Genomic DNA, 16610 nt, shown 5'->3' with positions numbered 1-16610 from the left:
TAAATTACTTTCTATAACATAATGAGATACTTCTCTATAACTTTGTAACTTGTTAGCATTTTAGGTTAGCTTGTCCCCCTTGTTTTTTTTTTCTTCTGTGTTCTGCTCGCATCACACTATAGCAGAAGGGAGAGGAATACCTTTTTCTCCCTTGGTAGGTGAAGCTGAGTACTTCACTACAAGCGCTGTCTCCTGCTGCTGCTTTTCTCTTGTTCCCTGTCTCTTCTCTCTGCCCCTTTTCCCCCAAAGCACTCTCTCGCCCATTGCTGTTTCGATGAAATCCCTGAGTGGAGGGAAGTAAGAAGATCTTTGCTCAATAGATTTGGCCCTACTTATTCCACCGTAAAGCTAAGCTTGAGCTGTTGTTTGGGATCACCTACTTGGGCGTGCTAAGGAACAAATTCGAAGTTTCATGCTCGCATCAAGTAAACATTAAATCGCACAAGCATACTGTTGTTTTGCAGAACATCTAGCACTCCATGTCTGAGGGCATGCTGGAACCTTATCTTCAAAGGCTATCTTCTAAAAATACAACGCATTAAGATTGCATTTTGCTTTTATTTGCACACATGAAAGTAATATAGTAAGAAGGTGTTAAGGCACCTCTTGAATGTGTGACTCAGTGAAAGATAGGCTTGTAGAGCTATTTCATGAGAAACTAAATTTGTGGAACGTAAAAACTTGGCTTGTCTGCAAAATGCTTCTGGTACCTCAGAAGAAATATGTCGCAGCATTTATCAGTATGTGCCAGATTGATAGCCACTGACCTTACCCCCTTTTTCTGGGGATCAAAATTGTGAGATTAAATACAGGATTTCTGTAGAGGGGGCTTTTAAGGGAGGCTCCTGAATTACCGTGCAGTTACACACCAGCAGTGTGTAACAGTATTCAAAATCCTAAACAAGTGGCCTGGCTTTCAAAAGTGCTGAACAGTCAGAAGCTCCTATTGAGCACAGTGGCAGCTGAGGGGTGACTCAACATTTCTGAAGATCATTCCACTTAAATAAGGATTTATTTGCTTGATCTTAGTCTTCTGAAAGTCAGCAAGCAAAATTCTCATTCATGGTTTTAGGGGTGTAGAAGATAGAGCTGCATGTCTAATTTTAAGCATCTCTTTATTTAAAGCTCTTTTGGCTAATGGCTTTATCAAGTCACTTATTTATGATTACTTATGCATATCAATCTGGGATGCTGTTTTATATTTAAGGAAAATGATGTTCTATTCTGTTTTAGCTGGCAAGCTTTTATGGATTTATGCGAGTGTGAGTTGCCATGGAGAATGACTGGCAGGTTAAGCTTGACTTTTAAAAGAGGCTTATTGAGTTGAAGCGCAAAAAAACCTAGCAATGAGAGAGAAACTTCTATAGCTAGGTAAAATGATCTTACTCAAACTTTTAGGTAATTGTTTTCCTTTGGGAGAAATAAGGTCCAGAACCATCCTTACAAAAGAAGAAAACTATTGAAGATGGAGTGGGGGGCAAGGATTTGCAATGTGTTTTTTTCCAAGTATACCAAAGCATGCTGTATTCAAGTTGAAATTGGAGAAAATATTAAATAGGGAAGACTTTGTTTCCTTTTATAATTGTGCTGGATTTGTGTTACAATATTCCTTGTACAAGAAGGGAAGCCATGCATTCACACTGTAATTTGTGTGATGCGTTAACTTTCTAAATTAACATCCCACTCTTATTTTTGTGCAATGCGTTTGTTTCCAATAAATAGCTGCTACTACCGTACCTCTAATAACATGGAAAATTCCAGTGCAGTAACAGGTCTTTGACTGGATGTGTTTGTTCCCCAGATAATGTGAACAAACCTTTTTTTCCTTAACTATTGAAATCAAGTCTATTTTATTTACATTGCTGAGAACAACATGTTAGTTTCAGAAAGGTTTATATTTTAAGCTTAGTCAGAAAATGTAAATGTAGTAAAATCACTTAGGTGTATTTGCTGCCAGTGTCTTAAGAAAGTCAGACCACATAGAATGGTGTTAGTGGATGACTACCTGAAGCCAGAGCTGCTTGATCAACCAAAGCACCTCTTTGACAATAGACTACTTCTCTGTGAGTGCACGAAACCTGCTGTCCTATGTTTCTGGATAAAGCAAGATAAAGCGTAGTAATTAGCTCATTCAGAATTGAGAAAATCAGGCCAGCTCTTCTTCTAATTTGTGAATTAAAGGAAACTTCAAAAGGATGAGGTCTGCTGGCTTTGAGAAGAATGACTTCATGACCAGAAACCACTGCAGGTTCTTAGCAAATGGATTTTAAAGGCCAAATGTGTTAGGAGGGATTTATTCCTTATCTTATATTTAGTGTAATTAAGACAGTTCTGTCTGAGACAATTTGGAAGTGCTTTTTTAGTGACTTCAGTTGATTTGTCTTGATCCGGAAGAAGCTGGATCCAAACAACTAAAGACAAATATGCCAGTTGGGATTTTCCTGTATAAAGATACACACGATACTAATTTACATAAATATGTATTAAGCTAATGGCCAGGTACAATTTTTGCCTTTCTGATTAGTGAAGAGAAATAGAGGTAGTCTGAGGTCAGAACATGGCTGAACTGTTTGAACAGGATTATGAAATAAAGATGACAGATGATTCTGGTGTGCATTCATGCTTCTTCACTATTCAAATTTTGTTTAAATCAATGCCCCTTGATCCCCAGTCAGTATTTTCACTTGGTGTCATCCTACCAGTATAAAACATAGGAAATCATTGTCACTGTTCCTTTCCTGATTCAGAGCCTGTTCATCTAATAATCCCTACCTTTCTATATGTACATACTATGTGTACATGTATATAAACTATATTCTTTATTTAAATATTGTTACTAGGGGAAAAATATAATCTTATATCTAAAACTGTGCAAGCAGTGTCTTAAGCATGTTTTAGCTATCATGGGACAAGCAATGCAGTTTTTTCATGTGCTTTTAATATCCTGCACTTAGCTTGAAAATAAAAGAAGCAAAAAGCCACAGACTTCCTTAGAAACATGATCTGCAATTTGTTAAAAACAATTCTAATGTAGATATTTTTTCCTCCTAGGTTTTACCAAGAGACAGTACATCTAACACTTAACTTGGATCATCTCTTGTTCATCAGCTTGAAAATCATAACAGCCCCCCAAACTGACATTTGATCTGAAAGAAAAAGCTGTGACAAATGGACAATATGTCTATTACTAACACGCCAACAAGTAATGATGCTTGTCTGAGCATTGTTCACAGCTTGATGTGCCATCGACAAGGTGGAGAGAGTGAAACTTTTGCAAAACGCGCAATTGAAAGTTTAGTTAAAAAGCTAAAGGAGAAAAAAGATGAATTGGATTCTTTGATTACAGCTATAACCACAAATGGAGCTCATCCTAGCAAGTGTGTTACAATACAGAGAACGCTGGATGGGAGGCTTCAGGTTAGTACAAGTGAAAATCAGATGTTTTCCTCCTAGTGAAGCTGGAGCAAAAGTGAGTGATGCAGGATCCTAGAGTGTTGAGGAAGAGTAGCTCTTCTCTTGCATCCCCCTTCGCCCCCATTTGTAGGCATGTTTTGTGGCTGGAGCTCTGGACTGCTGCAGTAGTTGATTTTTTTTTTTTTTTTCAAAAGGAGCAGAAGGCGTTGGATCAGCCATTCTAAACGAGTGTGTGTGTGGCAGTAAAAAGCAGGGTCACGTAACAAATTCGGCTGTTTATCCTGGTATTTTCACTACAAGCTTCTGTTAGCTCTGTGTTGGTCAGCAGTGTGAAGAAAGACCTATGATCCCTTGCTAAGGTACTCCAAGGAGTCTGCACTGAGGATTTATGTTAGCCTTATATCGTCAGTACTCAGTACCTGTATAGCTTGGGTTGCGATTTCCTTGTTCCAGGACAGATGTCATGTTTGCTGGCTAGCTTTCTGTCTACCCTAGAAGCATTTTTTTTTTTCCAATATAATGGATTGGCATTCTTCTACTTGTAAATTCCTTATAGTGTAGCTTAGTGCCTCGTTCCTCTTCTTCTGGGGCAAAGCTCCTTCATCATCCATGGTGGGGAAGGTGACCATACATACTACATTAAGCACAAATTCTGCTTCTGCCATTATGTATCCAATATTTTTTCTTAAGAATCACAGTGTTGACTTAACTGTAGCAAAACCCTAATAGAAATTTATTTCTGTTGAGTACAGAACTTGGGTAAACTGTACACCACCTTTTTTTTCATATTTTGATGATGGAGAGAGGTTGTGTTGTTGTTTGTCCTCTTCCAGCTTTGCTCCTCGCTAAGTAAAGGGAAATGTCTTGCTACTTTCCCAATCAACTTTTGTGTCTAACTTTTTAGGTGGCTGGTCGCAAGGGATTCCCTCATGTGATTTACGCTCGTCTTTGGAGGTGGCCTGATCTTCATAAAAATGAACTCAAGCATGTTAAATATTGTCAGTATGCTTTTGACTTAAAATGTGACAGTGTCTGTGTAAATCCTTACCATTATGAGCGTGTAGTATCGCCTGGCATCGGTAAGTAGACTCTTGATTTAAAATGGAACAGTGGGAAAAATGTTTTCCTTTTGAGTGTAGAAAATACAGGTCTAAATTAGAAACATTAACTTTTAATGATCTAATTATAAATTGCTCTCATATGCTCTTGTCCATCTTCTTAATGGAATTATTCTTCTACCTTTATTTCAAATTTGAAAGAACAGTTTGTGGCTTTTGTTTAAGTCTTTCTGTTGGCTTTGCACGCAGTTCTTACAGTTCTTACAGTTAATGTGTTTCCTAGGAATAACTTATCATTGAGTCTTGTGTTGTGATGGAGGGGGTATAATAAGTAGAGTCTGTAATACTAATTTGTAAAGGCTTATAAACTTAATGTTCAAATGTTGTTGAAGATCTCTGTGTATACAATCCTCCATACCCCCTTTTCTTTTTCTTCCTTTTAAAGATCTCTCAGGACTGACACTACAGAGTTCTGGTAAGTAGTTCTGTTTACTGTTGCATTTCTATGTGCACAAACTGTGTTAAACTCTTCAGTATGTACACAGTTTATTCCTGTGTATCTCCTTGGGAGGGAGTATAGAGAGCAAATGGAAATGCATTTGTCTCTCTGGTTTTGGAAAACCAGCTAAGTATCATATGAGAGGCAAGTAGTGATAAATTCTTTAAATTGAGGCTTCAGCTCAGCTTGTAGGTATGTTCTGTTTTCATTGCCTGCAACTTAGAGACCCCAACAAAAAAGAAAAACAAAAACCTCACTGTTGAATGCTGCTAAATAAAAAAAACCAAACAAAACCAAACCAAAACCCAACATCCCAAAATGTGTGCACCTGTATGATATATTAATTAACTGAATTGGGAATAATAGATGCTTATAACTTAATAAGTAGTTTAACAAGAAAATAATAGATATTCTGTAATTAATATGCAATTGAATGAAGCAGTCTAATATTCTTGCTCTCCCTGAAACTTGAGAGAAATTGGACATTAAATGTCCAATGAACATTATTCAGAAATCTGAGATTGCAGCCAGCTGGTAACTGCTTTATTTCAAAACTAAATTTTTTTTTTCCTTCCAGAAGAAATTCGTAGAGAAGGAAAATTGGATAATCCAATGTTTTTAGCACATTATTAGAAGTATTCAAGCAAAAATGACTTAAAAAAACCCCAGGCAACCCAACAAACTGTTAACTTCACGAGCTTTAACTTGTGTGCTCATCTCTGCTAATATGCGTTGTTACCTGTGTCTTCTGAAAAATGATCCTTTTGTACAGAATCAAAGCTTACTAGCCAGTAGTTAAATATGTAAGTGTTTCCTTGTTGTGCTACTGTTTTTCCGGCAGGAAACAGAAAATTACTGTCAGATTTTAATATATTTAAAGCTGCGTTAAAAATGCGAATGGGAGCTAATACAGTGCAAGAGTTTTACTTGAACATGCTCAATAGGATATACAGAAATAAATTCTTGTAGTGGCGATGGTTGTAATTTCCTTACGCTGTATGTGCAATATTCTGAATTAGTGGCTACGTTGTTAAATATAGAGTAGCGTTATATTGTCTTTGAATGTGAATTTGATGTTTCTAGTGAATTTGGATGGGAGTTGCTTAAAATTACTTAAGGGATGCATAAAGTTTTTTATGTGTTATGTTCGTGAATTACATTTTTCATAGGAGCTTTATGTATGTTCTTACTTGTATACTAAGAATTGCTTTGTTAGCTACTGCATTAACGTTAGGTGCTTGACAAAAAGCATGTTTTTCCCTTTTATTAACCATGTCCAATCACACAGTGATGGACTAGAAAACAAAATGCTGTTGGAGTCTTCTACTGTGGGACTAAACTGCTTGTTTGATAGCAGTGAGCAAAATAAACAGTTTGGTTTTCCATCCAGTTATGCTTCAGAATTTCCTGCTGCTGATTTGGAAGTGGTTATTTGTAATTTAGAGGAGTGCTTCAGCAATGCTTATATAGGTTAAATCCTCTCCGCAGTAGTTTTAATAGCATTGTTATTGCTTGAAAGTAGCAGTGCAATTTGTAGTTAAATCCTGAAAATAGATTTGCTTTGCAAGTTTAACTGTTTGCTTCTTCACAGCTCCATCAAGCATGTTGGTGAAAGACGAATACGTTCACGACTACGAGGGGCAGCCGTCATTGTCTTCTGCCGAAGGCCATTCAGTCCAAACCATCCAGCATCCACCAAGTAACAGGGCATCTACAGAGCCTTATAGCACCCCAGCCATGTTAGCTCCTACTGAGGCTAGCACTACCAGCACCACTAATTTTCCCAACATTCCTGTGGCTTCAACAAGTAAGATCATCGAGATTATATGAAATACTAAACTGTGAACATGAGAACACTCAAAGATAACCACTGATTTTTGCCAAAGTAGATCTTGCATTGGAACTGTGCTGCTGCCACACTAAACTGATAAAGTGTGGGGCAGTGTGATCTAGGCAGTCTCCTAAGTGTTAACGTAAGGTTTTGACTTCGAGCATAATTTGAGGAACTTTTCCTGGTGACCCAGTCTTTTTTTCAATGAGACTGACACTACATGAGTGTTAAAAGACTGTTTTGGATATGCCAAAGGTTCATTAATACGATGTTAAAACAATTGACCACTGACAAAACATTATGGCTATTATTGGAATAATTGCTGTAGGAATGGAAAAATTTTATTGTTTTACTAAAACAGCAAGTGGTACAACAAACGGATATACTGTAAGGTGGCAGTATCGAGAGGTTTTCAGACAATTCTTTAGTGTTCCACAGCTGACAAGATGAGTCTTACAGTTTTAACTTGATTATTTTTATAATGACCCACTGTACTACCAAAGTAACAGCCCTAATTAATATTTTCATGAGTCCGTCGGAATGCTGCATTGAAGTTTTTCTTACTTTTTTGTGTGTATTTGTTACAAGTGGAAGAGTCTGGTTTACCAACATCAAACCTCACTCTTCACTCCAGCAGGACAGTAAAGCAGTTATGTATGCAGTGTCCTGCAGCCCTGATGTAGGGAAACCATGAAGTTTGGAAGGGTTTCACATACTCTTCGTCACTTTAATACCAAAGATGTGTGAATATAATGGATTTCATGTTATCAAATTTGAATTATGGTGGCACAGTGTTTTGATAATGTTCTTTAATTTTAGCTGACAACTTTTTTGCTAAAACTAATGGTGGTTTTGCCAAGCTGAGATACGATGTCTGTGTTAGTCTCCAGGAGAGAAAAAAGGATAGGCAGTTTAATTGTATTGCCTTTGCACAGCAGTTTGTAGTCAGTAACTTTTTTTCATCAGTGCTATAATTGTTGGGAGCCAAGTGGACAGGAAAAAAAGCTCATTTTTAGGTTTTAGTTCAAGTTTTCAATGTGTTAAATTCTGCTAGCCACACCAGTTTGAGAGTGCAAGTGTACTTGTGAAACTGCTGGTCAGTTTAGTGTTAATGGCTGAGCTGAAGCCTTTTAAAATCAAACTCTGTTAACCTGTTCTGAAATATCTGTAGTTTTACTTTAAAACTTAGACAATTCTTGAGATACTTATTTGGGAGAAAAAAATCCCAGCAACTTTCTCAGGAAGGAGTCCAGTGATGTATGCAGCTCTATTCAAGCACTAATTTTAAAAATAAAATACTGTTCAGTATGTTTTGGAGGAATGTAAATTTAAGCGAGTGTCCTCCTTAGGAACAGTAGTTACAACATGCTGAAAATAAGCAACTTATTGGACCTACTGTTGGCCTGTTTGGATTAATACCAAATCTACTCCAGCTATGTTATTCAATAAAACCTGTGACATCTCTTCTTCTTTCCTTTCAAACTGAAAAACGAGATGTGAACAAAACAAAGATGCGGTTGATAAACAGAGTTCTCTGCATACTTCTACTCCTAACTTATGAAGGGTGTCAGAATCAAAATCAGCTGATGCAGAGCATCTTGCTTCAAGTTTCCTAAGACACTCTGGCGGGTGGAAAAAAATGCTGAAACCAAACTTGTAGGAACTGTGTCTTGCAGTGCCCTTAGTTGGGTGTATTTTCCTACCCAGTACTGCTGAGCTCTTCTTAATTAAACTTTTGGAACGTTCATGAATAGGTAGTGTGTTCTTTTACCAGGTCAACCTACCAGTATATTGACAGGTAGCCATAGTGATGGACTCTTACAGATTGCTTCAGGGCCTCAGCCAGGAACTCAGCAGAATGGGTTTACAGCTCAGCCAGCTACTTACCATCACAGTGAGTATATACATATGTGCACTCTTCTTAGTTTTCTAAAACCAGTTTCCAAATGTTCAGGAGAAATAGAGGATTAGAAGTGAGATGCGAAAAAACTCCCTTAAAAACCAACCACTCCTTTCTTTTTCTAGATAGTACTACAACTTGGACTGGAAGTCGGACGGCAGCCTACACGCCTACCATACCTCACCACCAGAATGGCCATCTTCAGCATCATCCACCTATGCATCCTGGACATTACTGTAAGTAGTGCAGATTTTCAAATCGCTTCGTTTTCAATTCTGTTGAATGGTGGGGCCTCATTTGTGATTATTCTTTACCCTCAAATCTTTTTTTTTTTTTTTTTTCATTATAGAACTACTGTTACTGTGTTTAGTATATTCTGACAGTTAAATGTAAGAGCTTGATGGACTTTTCTCCATTAAAGCAGCAGAGATTAGAAATTCAGATCGCTATACCATCTATATTATAGATGTTTTACTGTACCTAACAAAACCAGCATTTCCTTTCTAAACCTCTATTTTTAAAGCTTTGCAATCTAGTAGTAAATATTTCCTTTGTGGAAAAAGAAGTTGATTCAGAATGTGTTGTTTGGATATTCTTTGTTTCAAAACTTGGAAGTTCCTGGCTGTTTTTATTTTGTAGAAATTCTGAAGTCATGTCTTAATGATGTAACAATCTACATTAAGCTTTGGAAGATGTGTCCATGTAAACTAGCCTGTTTCAGAGAACTTTGTGAAAGCTCATGCAGTAAAGTACTTGTCAATAAAGTGGTCTTGCTACAACCTGATTCATGAGTACATTTGGCACACAAACTTGAAAATCTTTTTCATCTACGAAATAGGACCACAACTTCTTGTTTTAAGGTACAGGAGATAGGAAGGAAAAAAAAAGTGATCAAACTTCTAGTGTAAGTGTCTAGCACAGTATATGCATCATAAGAGTATAGCGTGCACACCCCCCTCCCTCAGTTAAAGTTTTTTCTAAATTTCGTGGCAAAATGTTTGAATGGTTCTTTATTTCCTAATATAGTACTTAACCAGATCACCTGTTTGTAGCAGTCGTTAGTGGAGGGGAGAATATACTGTGAGTTAATGTTAGAATGACTTTTCAGCTTGTTTCTATCAAGTAAATTGTGGTTTAGATACGGTTATGAAGTTTCATTATTTTGTTCTGTTAGGATACCACTTCATTTGTCATCTTATTTGTCAGAAATATGAGTATGTAAAGACTTTACTGGTGCTGTAGGTATTGTATAAATGTTTCTCAGTGTGTGTATCTTTCCATAATTAATAGTTGTAACTGGCTGGTGATAACCACATAAAGCTTTTCTTGGCTGCTCTTCTCACTTCAGAAAGCCGCATGTTTTGACACCTACCAACATTGTGCCTGTTTTGACATCTTGTTGCAAAAGCTGCTGTTACTTATAATACTATGTTTTAAGTCTTTCCTTCTTGTTCTCTGCTGCCTGTAAGGGACCTAGTTAGTTTATAAAAGTGGAGAGAATAAACTGACCGATACAAAGACTGTATTCAGTATTTTTTCCTTTAGAAAATTACTTCTCTAGGGCTTTTTTCAGTCTTCAGGGAGTGTTTCTTATGGTCAAGTCCACAGCATGCTGGGCAACTTGTTCTGTGATTGATGAAACTAAGAAAGTGTGGTTTCTGACAGATTTATATCACATGCCTCTCTACAATGATTCTCTCCTTGCTCAACTTGGGGCAGATGTAAAGCCTAAGTCCTATTTCTATTACATCTCCGTGCTACATCTGGTTTCTGCTCTTTCCTGGAGCTGCGTCTGGCTTGAGCAGCATGCAGCCTTTCCTCCTGGGATACTAATGGAGCTCTTTGCTCTACTCAACTTCTGAATTTTTAGGAGACCTCTAAAAGTGTAATTCTTCTGTAGGCATTTTTCTCCCCTGTCAGATTTGGCCAATTGATTCAGAAATTACTGGGATTTATACATCTGGCATCCTCACAAGTCTTTTTTCATAGGAAAACAAGTTAAGAAAGAAAACCTTATTTTTCCTTGTGTAAAACAAATTGCATGTTTTCTTTTAAAGGGCCAGTTCACAATGAACTTGCATTCCAGCCTCCTATATCAAATCATCCTGGTGAGTAAAATCTAACATGTAGTGCTAATATTGTGGAAGCTAATAACTTTCTGTTTTGAGTCTGATTTTTTTTTTTTTTTTTTTTGGTATCAAGTACTCTGAAATTTGTGAGATACATATTCAAAAGGGGAGGAAAGGAGGAGAGGAACTATTTTGTGTCTTAGAATGGTGACACAGGCTGCAAACGGAATTTAACTTAGATGCCTAAGTAAAAAATTGCAATCCTCAAACCCACACTGAGCTGGTGCCTACCCTAGAGGTGTCTGAGCTCTGAATGTCCTCGATCCTAAACTTTGCAGGGTGCCTGAAGCTGTACTTTTGCCTGCTTTTAGAAACATCATGGACTGTAGGTCATGCCAAAGCCCTCTTGGATCTATAGTCTAGAAGTCCACCATCACAGTCAGATACCCTGAAAGATAGGTATTGCCCTCCTTAGCATTTTGGTGCTAAAGTTTCTCTTGGACCTTTGCTTAGAAGATTGCTCTTTCCAAGAGTCTTCATTAATGGTAGTGGTTCATGGAACCAAGGAGGTCTTGTCTTGCGGTACAAGTTAGCTCTGTTGCAGGTGCAAGGTGGTATTCCGTTTTTAACAACAGCAACCAAAGCTGTTGCCTGCACAGGGAGAGCTGCGTAGTTGAAAAACCTAAAAGTTTAACTCATTTATTCATTGGTCAGTGACTAAATCAGTACCAGAAATAAAAGTGTTGATAACTGCTGGCTGAACCTAACTGTAGCTAAATTGTATTTCATCTTATTTAGTATGTCTCTTTCACCCTATTGATTCACCTATTGATTTCATCCTATTCAATCCCAGAGACATGAGTATTTATTTGAAGATAAAACAAATGAAAGGAATTCAGGCGCCTTGGTTTATTCTAATAAAACCAGAGCAACAGTTTAGGACAAGTAGGTGTGCTGTTGGGTGCTGCTGTTTGTAATGGATGAGTACCACTTAGGGCACTGGGAGAGCTCTTTTTCCTGTTGGCTTATCAGGCTGCTGTGTTTAGGTCCCATCACATTAGCTCTTCTGCTTCCCCTATTTTGAGTACACTGTAGCGCTGATTTTCTTTGCCCTCCCCAACAAGCTGCTTAAGTCCCGGCTGTGTTACCCGTTTGTGGAAATGAGCCCTTAGAGTCAGCAAAGGTGCTGAGTCCCTGAGATCCGCAGTGACTTCAGCTTATGGCAACTTTAGGTTTTAATGTGTCTGAAGAGAGAAACTCTAACACTTAAAAGCACACACAACAAACCGTGCAGAAGGCTTGACAAGCCATTTGCTCCCAGGTGGCACACAAGCAGCAGATACACATACACAAAATCACTTTGAGTGCTTTGTCAGGTTTCCTCGCTTACTTGAGTGGGTTTCAGTAGCATCCTCTAGGGAGTCAGAGTTTCCTTTCCTCATGTGGTAGCTTCTTCCAAGTATCATCTTTCCTTTGTAGCCAGTTTTTCTTTTTAAAATAGTATGAGTTAAAAGGCACCTCTCTGCTATTAAAACATGCCATTTTGTTCTGCTCCCTTGCTTAATGCTTCCTTGTTTTATCCCATGCCTGATTTTCCTGTGTGCAGACAAGATCAGTATGTGATCTTTGATGTTTCTCCCCCATTGCCCTGCTTTCCAAATCCAGTTTACTTTGCAGGGAGGAAAGAGAAAACTGACTTCACCTAGGAGGTAGTTACTTATCTTAAGCCAGGTCTGTTTGAGAGTTAGTTCCAATCAGCCTAGCCACGAATAGGCATGTATGTATTACTACTTTATGCTAAAGGAAGACAAAAATCAAGCTATAGTCATAAGGTGCAGGAATGCAGATGGCTTACAAAATCTAGCTGGCATTATAAACTGTGCAAGGACTTGTAAGATCTTAACTACAAAAAACCCTAGCATTGACATGTGCTTAAATAAAAATGACAAGCCCATGTTGGTTGCAGTATGTAGTATTTTTCTGTGCTAGCAGACATCTTTGTCTATCTGAACTTGCTTATGTGAATGTGCACTCTTACTCTGAATGACAAATGCAGTTGCAGAAGGCTTAATTGATTGTCTGAAATGGGTTTATAGGGGTTTTTTGTGCCTTTCAGTCAGTTAATTATATATATTCTTTAGCTCCAGAATATTGGTGTTCAATCGCATATTTTGAAATGGACGTGCAAGTTGGGGAAACGTTTAAGGTCCCTTCAAGCTGTCCAATTGTTACTGTTGATGGATATGTGGATCCTTCTGGAGGAGACCGTTTTTGCCTGGGCCAGCTTTCCAACGTGCATAGAACAGAAGCCATTGAGAGAGCAAGGTATTCTGCAGATCCCAAAAGCTCCAGCTGTCTGTGGTATTTGATAATATTTTGGTTTGCCTTCAGTGTGTGCCTCCCTTTTGAAATTACAAGTAGGGTATGTTTCTTTTAACTGAATTAACTATAGCAGAGTATATCTTTCTAGGCCACTACTGTAATGCATTCAAAATGTGAACTGTGTGACAAAGACCTTTGGTGCTTTGCAATAGCGCATTGCTTTTCATTGCTTTCAAAGGCTGTGCCTTCAAGGATAAAATTAGCAACTCGTGCCATTATGTATGCAAGCTGAATATTAGCTCTCCGCACCACAGAGCGATGTGAGAATAACTGCAATATATAGATTTGTCAAAGGAGCAAAGGAAGGTTGATAGAGAGCTAGTTGGATTTTCATTCATTCTCACCATGCATCTGCTAGGCTTTGATGTGGAAGCATAGAGAGCTGAAGCAATCTTGCAACTTTTTTTCCTCTTTGAAACGAAAAGGAAATGATTCCATGTCTTCAGAAATGTCGCATTGTGACAATCAAAATGCTAGATTGCTGTAATGTGATCCAAATGAACATACAGTTCTGCATTTAAAATGTGGCTTTGTATATGTACTTGAGTGACTTTCTATACTAGCATGCTTGTGGGATTTTATACTTTCGAACAGAAGTGAATGCGTTTGGTATCCCAGCTCTGTGTTGTCAGTGAGTATGGTAGTTGCTACTTGAATATCATTGCTTCTGTGTTCTCTGTTTCCAATAGATCTTTACATGGTATTACAGATGGTTTCTTACTTTACAGATTTTGTGTAATTATATACTAGCTTATACCCAAGGTAATAACTACAATTTCAAGTCTTTGTATGAGTGGAGTGTAAATTAAGGTATCACAGATGACTGTAGAGCTGGAGAATTGTTTATGGTTTATTTAGTCAAGGTCTCATTTATAGTATGTATACACAGGTGCATTGGAACTGTTTTTCTTTTTAAGGTTGCACATAGGTAAAGGGGTGCAGTTGGAGTGCAAAGGAGAAGGTGACGTGTGGGTTAGATGCCTCAGCGACCATGCAGTCTTCGTTCAGAGTTACTACCTGGATAGAGAAGCAGGGCGCGCACCAGGGGATGCTGTTCACAAGATTTACCCAAGTGCATACATCAAGGTTGGTTTGATGGTCCTGGATGAAAATAGTGGGGGACAACAGCATGCACTTAGTTCTTGTGAATGTTAGGGAAGCTATGAGATGCTGAAATAAGTGTAACTTTGCTTTTGATTTTCCTTTTAAAAAAACCTAAACCTTTCCATTTGACAAGTCACTTGAGATGACTTTTTAAAATTGCTCTAAACAGGAAGATATTACTACCTAGATACTACGAAAGAAACTAATTTTGTATTTCACCACAAACAATCTTGATAGCAGTTTTTTGTATTTTTAGACTGGCAGTTTTAAATTAACTGCTACTAAAATTCTTAGCATAGGTTATCTGTTTCTTTACTCTCTCTCCAAAACAAGAAAAGTTGGGAAAGTTTGTGTAAATGCAGTAGAAGAGTAAAGTGTGTGTAAAAGTGTTATGAACATGAAGTGATCCAGAGGTCACAGATGGTTGCGTGGAAACATTATTTTCAGGAGATTCTTACTTGGACATGACTCTGCCAGACTTGAAACTTTATTTAGGACAAGTCACACTTCTAAAAAATCATTCTTGAATGAGAGAAACTGCTTAAATTTGCAGGAATTTTTTTATTTTAATCCTCGGTTTTGCAGGCAGATTGTGTAATGAAGGTGAAAGAAGCCCCACTGGCCTCTATGTATGAGCTTTCTATTATGAGTTCCTGTATATATTAGTGCCAAGCCTGATAACAAAGATGTAAAAGGCCACTGACCTGAAACCTAGCTGCTGAAACTTCAGGCCTATCAATTATTGGTATTTCTTTTAAATAGACTAACCTATTTCAGTAAAGCAGCAAAGAAGAATAAAGCCTGACAAAGTTAAGTAGAACTTGTTGGCTTCCATTTTTATTTATATGCCTATTTTCTGAAAATCCTGGGGTTTAACTAAAAAGTCAGTATTTCATCAGTCTGTAACATCCTTCAGAATTTGATCCCACAGTTGCTTCCGCACAGGGTACTACTTTAGCTTGCTCAGCTCAGCCCAGTTCTGGTATTGCCAGTGGTGGTAATGTCATATGAGAAGAGTCTATAAGAATCAGCTTTAATGGATTATTTCTATTAGAAATTAAACTAGTCAGGGAAGGTTTGCTTTTGCCCAAGTGTATGGGGAGACTGTAGAAGTTGCTTTGCGAGAGCAGAGAAGTCCATGTTATTGGGGGTGGGAGTTGAGGAATTCTTTCCTTCACTGATTTCACTAAGTCTACATGGTTTGATACCTTTTTTTTTTTTTTTTTTTTTAAGGTGTTTGATTTACGCCAATGTCATCGTCAGATGCAACAGCAGGCTGCCACTGCCCAAGCTGCTGCTGCTGCTCAAGCTGCAGCAGTAGCCGGAAACATCCCTGGACCAGGATCAGTAGGTGGAATAGCCCCAGCCATTAGTAAGTACATTAACTGCTTGGTCCGCTTTTGTCCTTACCTGAAAACTGATAACACAGCTCTCCCTCATAACAGCATCCCCCCACCCAGCCACCCGCTGCCCTGCCACAACACAAATGAACTTGGAATGAGGTAGCAGGATTGGGGCAGGGTGGGGTTGGGGTGGCATCATGGTAAGTCTGTATTCATTCACTTTGTACCTGCTCCACACACCAGTTTTCACTCTGCAGTCTTCAGGGAATGTTGGATATGGAAGTGGCTACCTCTTGTACTGCAAGAAGTGGTGCAGTACAACAGAACATGTGTTATATATGGCATCAAATAGCATAACCCTGTTACTTTAAACAGAGATACTTTTGGCTGCTTAGACCTGAGTGTGAAAAATGATCTTTGAGATCTAAGCTCTTAAAAATGTCACTCAATGGGGATTACTGGATGACAAGTCCGTGACTAGGTTTAGGGAAACTTAATACTCTTGAGAAGAGGAAGAAGAGAGTGTCAGGGTGCTTTTTCCTCTTTGCTTTTTTCCTCTTTGCTTTTTTCCTCTTTGCTTTTTTCCTCTTTGCTTTTTTCCTCTTTGCTTTTTTCCTCTTTGCTTTTTTCCTCTTTGCTTTTTTCCTCTTTGCTTTTTTCCTCTTTGCTTTTTTCCTCTTTGCTTTTTTCCTCTTTGCTTTTTTCCTCTTTGCTTTTTTCCTCTTTGCTTTTTTCCTCTTTGCTTTTTTCCTCTTTGCTTTTTTCCTCTTTGCTTTTTTCCTCTTATTCTGGGTTAGATTTTTTTTTTAGTTACTAAATTCTAGACCCTTGAAATTGTACCCAAGTACTTTTAAAAGCCTAAGTACTTACATGTCTCGGGCTGCTTTATGTGCCATAGTGTTTTCTGGACTCCCTGTATTGCCACGTGCCTTTTTCCAGCTATCCTACAAATTGCTGAAGGCATTTTGGGGAATGTATTTAACTTTTGTCTTAGCCATACTTGCAATTTG

The 16610-nt window shown here is 38.1% G+C and overlaps 1 protein-coding gene across 3 annotated transcripts in view; it reads left to right on the top strand.

The window, feature by feature from the left end:
- Nucleotides 1-16610, top strand: part of SMAD4 (SMAD family member 4) — a 29149-nt gene that overhangs the window by 6999 nt on the left and 5540 nt on the right. For 2 of the 3 annotated variants that reach the window (XM_075021155.1, XM_075021154.1), the window contains exons 2-11: nucleotides 3052-3417; nucleotides 4319-4493; nucleotides 4918-4947; nucleotides 6563-6778; nucleotides 8577-8696; nucleotides 8828-8938; nucleotides 10760-10810; nucleotides 12913-13096; nucleotides 14071-14239; nucleotides 15491-15629. In XM_075021155.1, the coding sequence (XP_074877256.1) occupies nucleotides 3169-3417; nucleotides 4319-4493; nucleotides 4918-4947; nucleotides 6563-6778; nucleotides 8577-8696; nucleotides 8828-8938; nucleotides 10760-10810; nucleotides 12913-13096; nucleotides 14071-14239; nucleotides 15491-15629 (1444 nt within the window). In that variant the 5' untranslated portion in view covers nucleotides 3052-3168. The remainder of the gene's footprint in view (nucleotides 1-3051; nucleotides 3418-4318; nucleotides 4494-4917; nucleotides 4948-6562; nucleotides 6779-8576; nucleotides 8697-8827; nucleotides 8939-10759; nucleotides 10811-12912; nucleotides 13097-14070; nucleotides 14240-15490; nucleotides 15630-16610) is intronic. The other variant, XM_075021156.1, reaches the window with a different exon arrangement.

Source organism: Buteo buteo, chromosome Z, assembly GCF_964188355.1.
Source record: "Buteo buteo chromosome Z, bButBut1.hap1.1, whole genome shotgun sequence".
NCBI lineage: Eukaryota > Metazoa > Chordata > Aves > Accipitriformes > Accipitridae > Buteo > Buteo buteo.
Note: the sequence above shows the minus strand (reverse complement) of the source record. Positions and strands in the feature narration are given on the sequence as shown.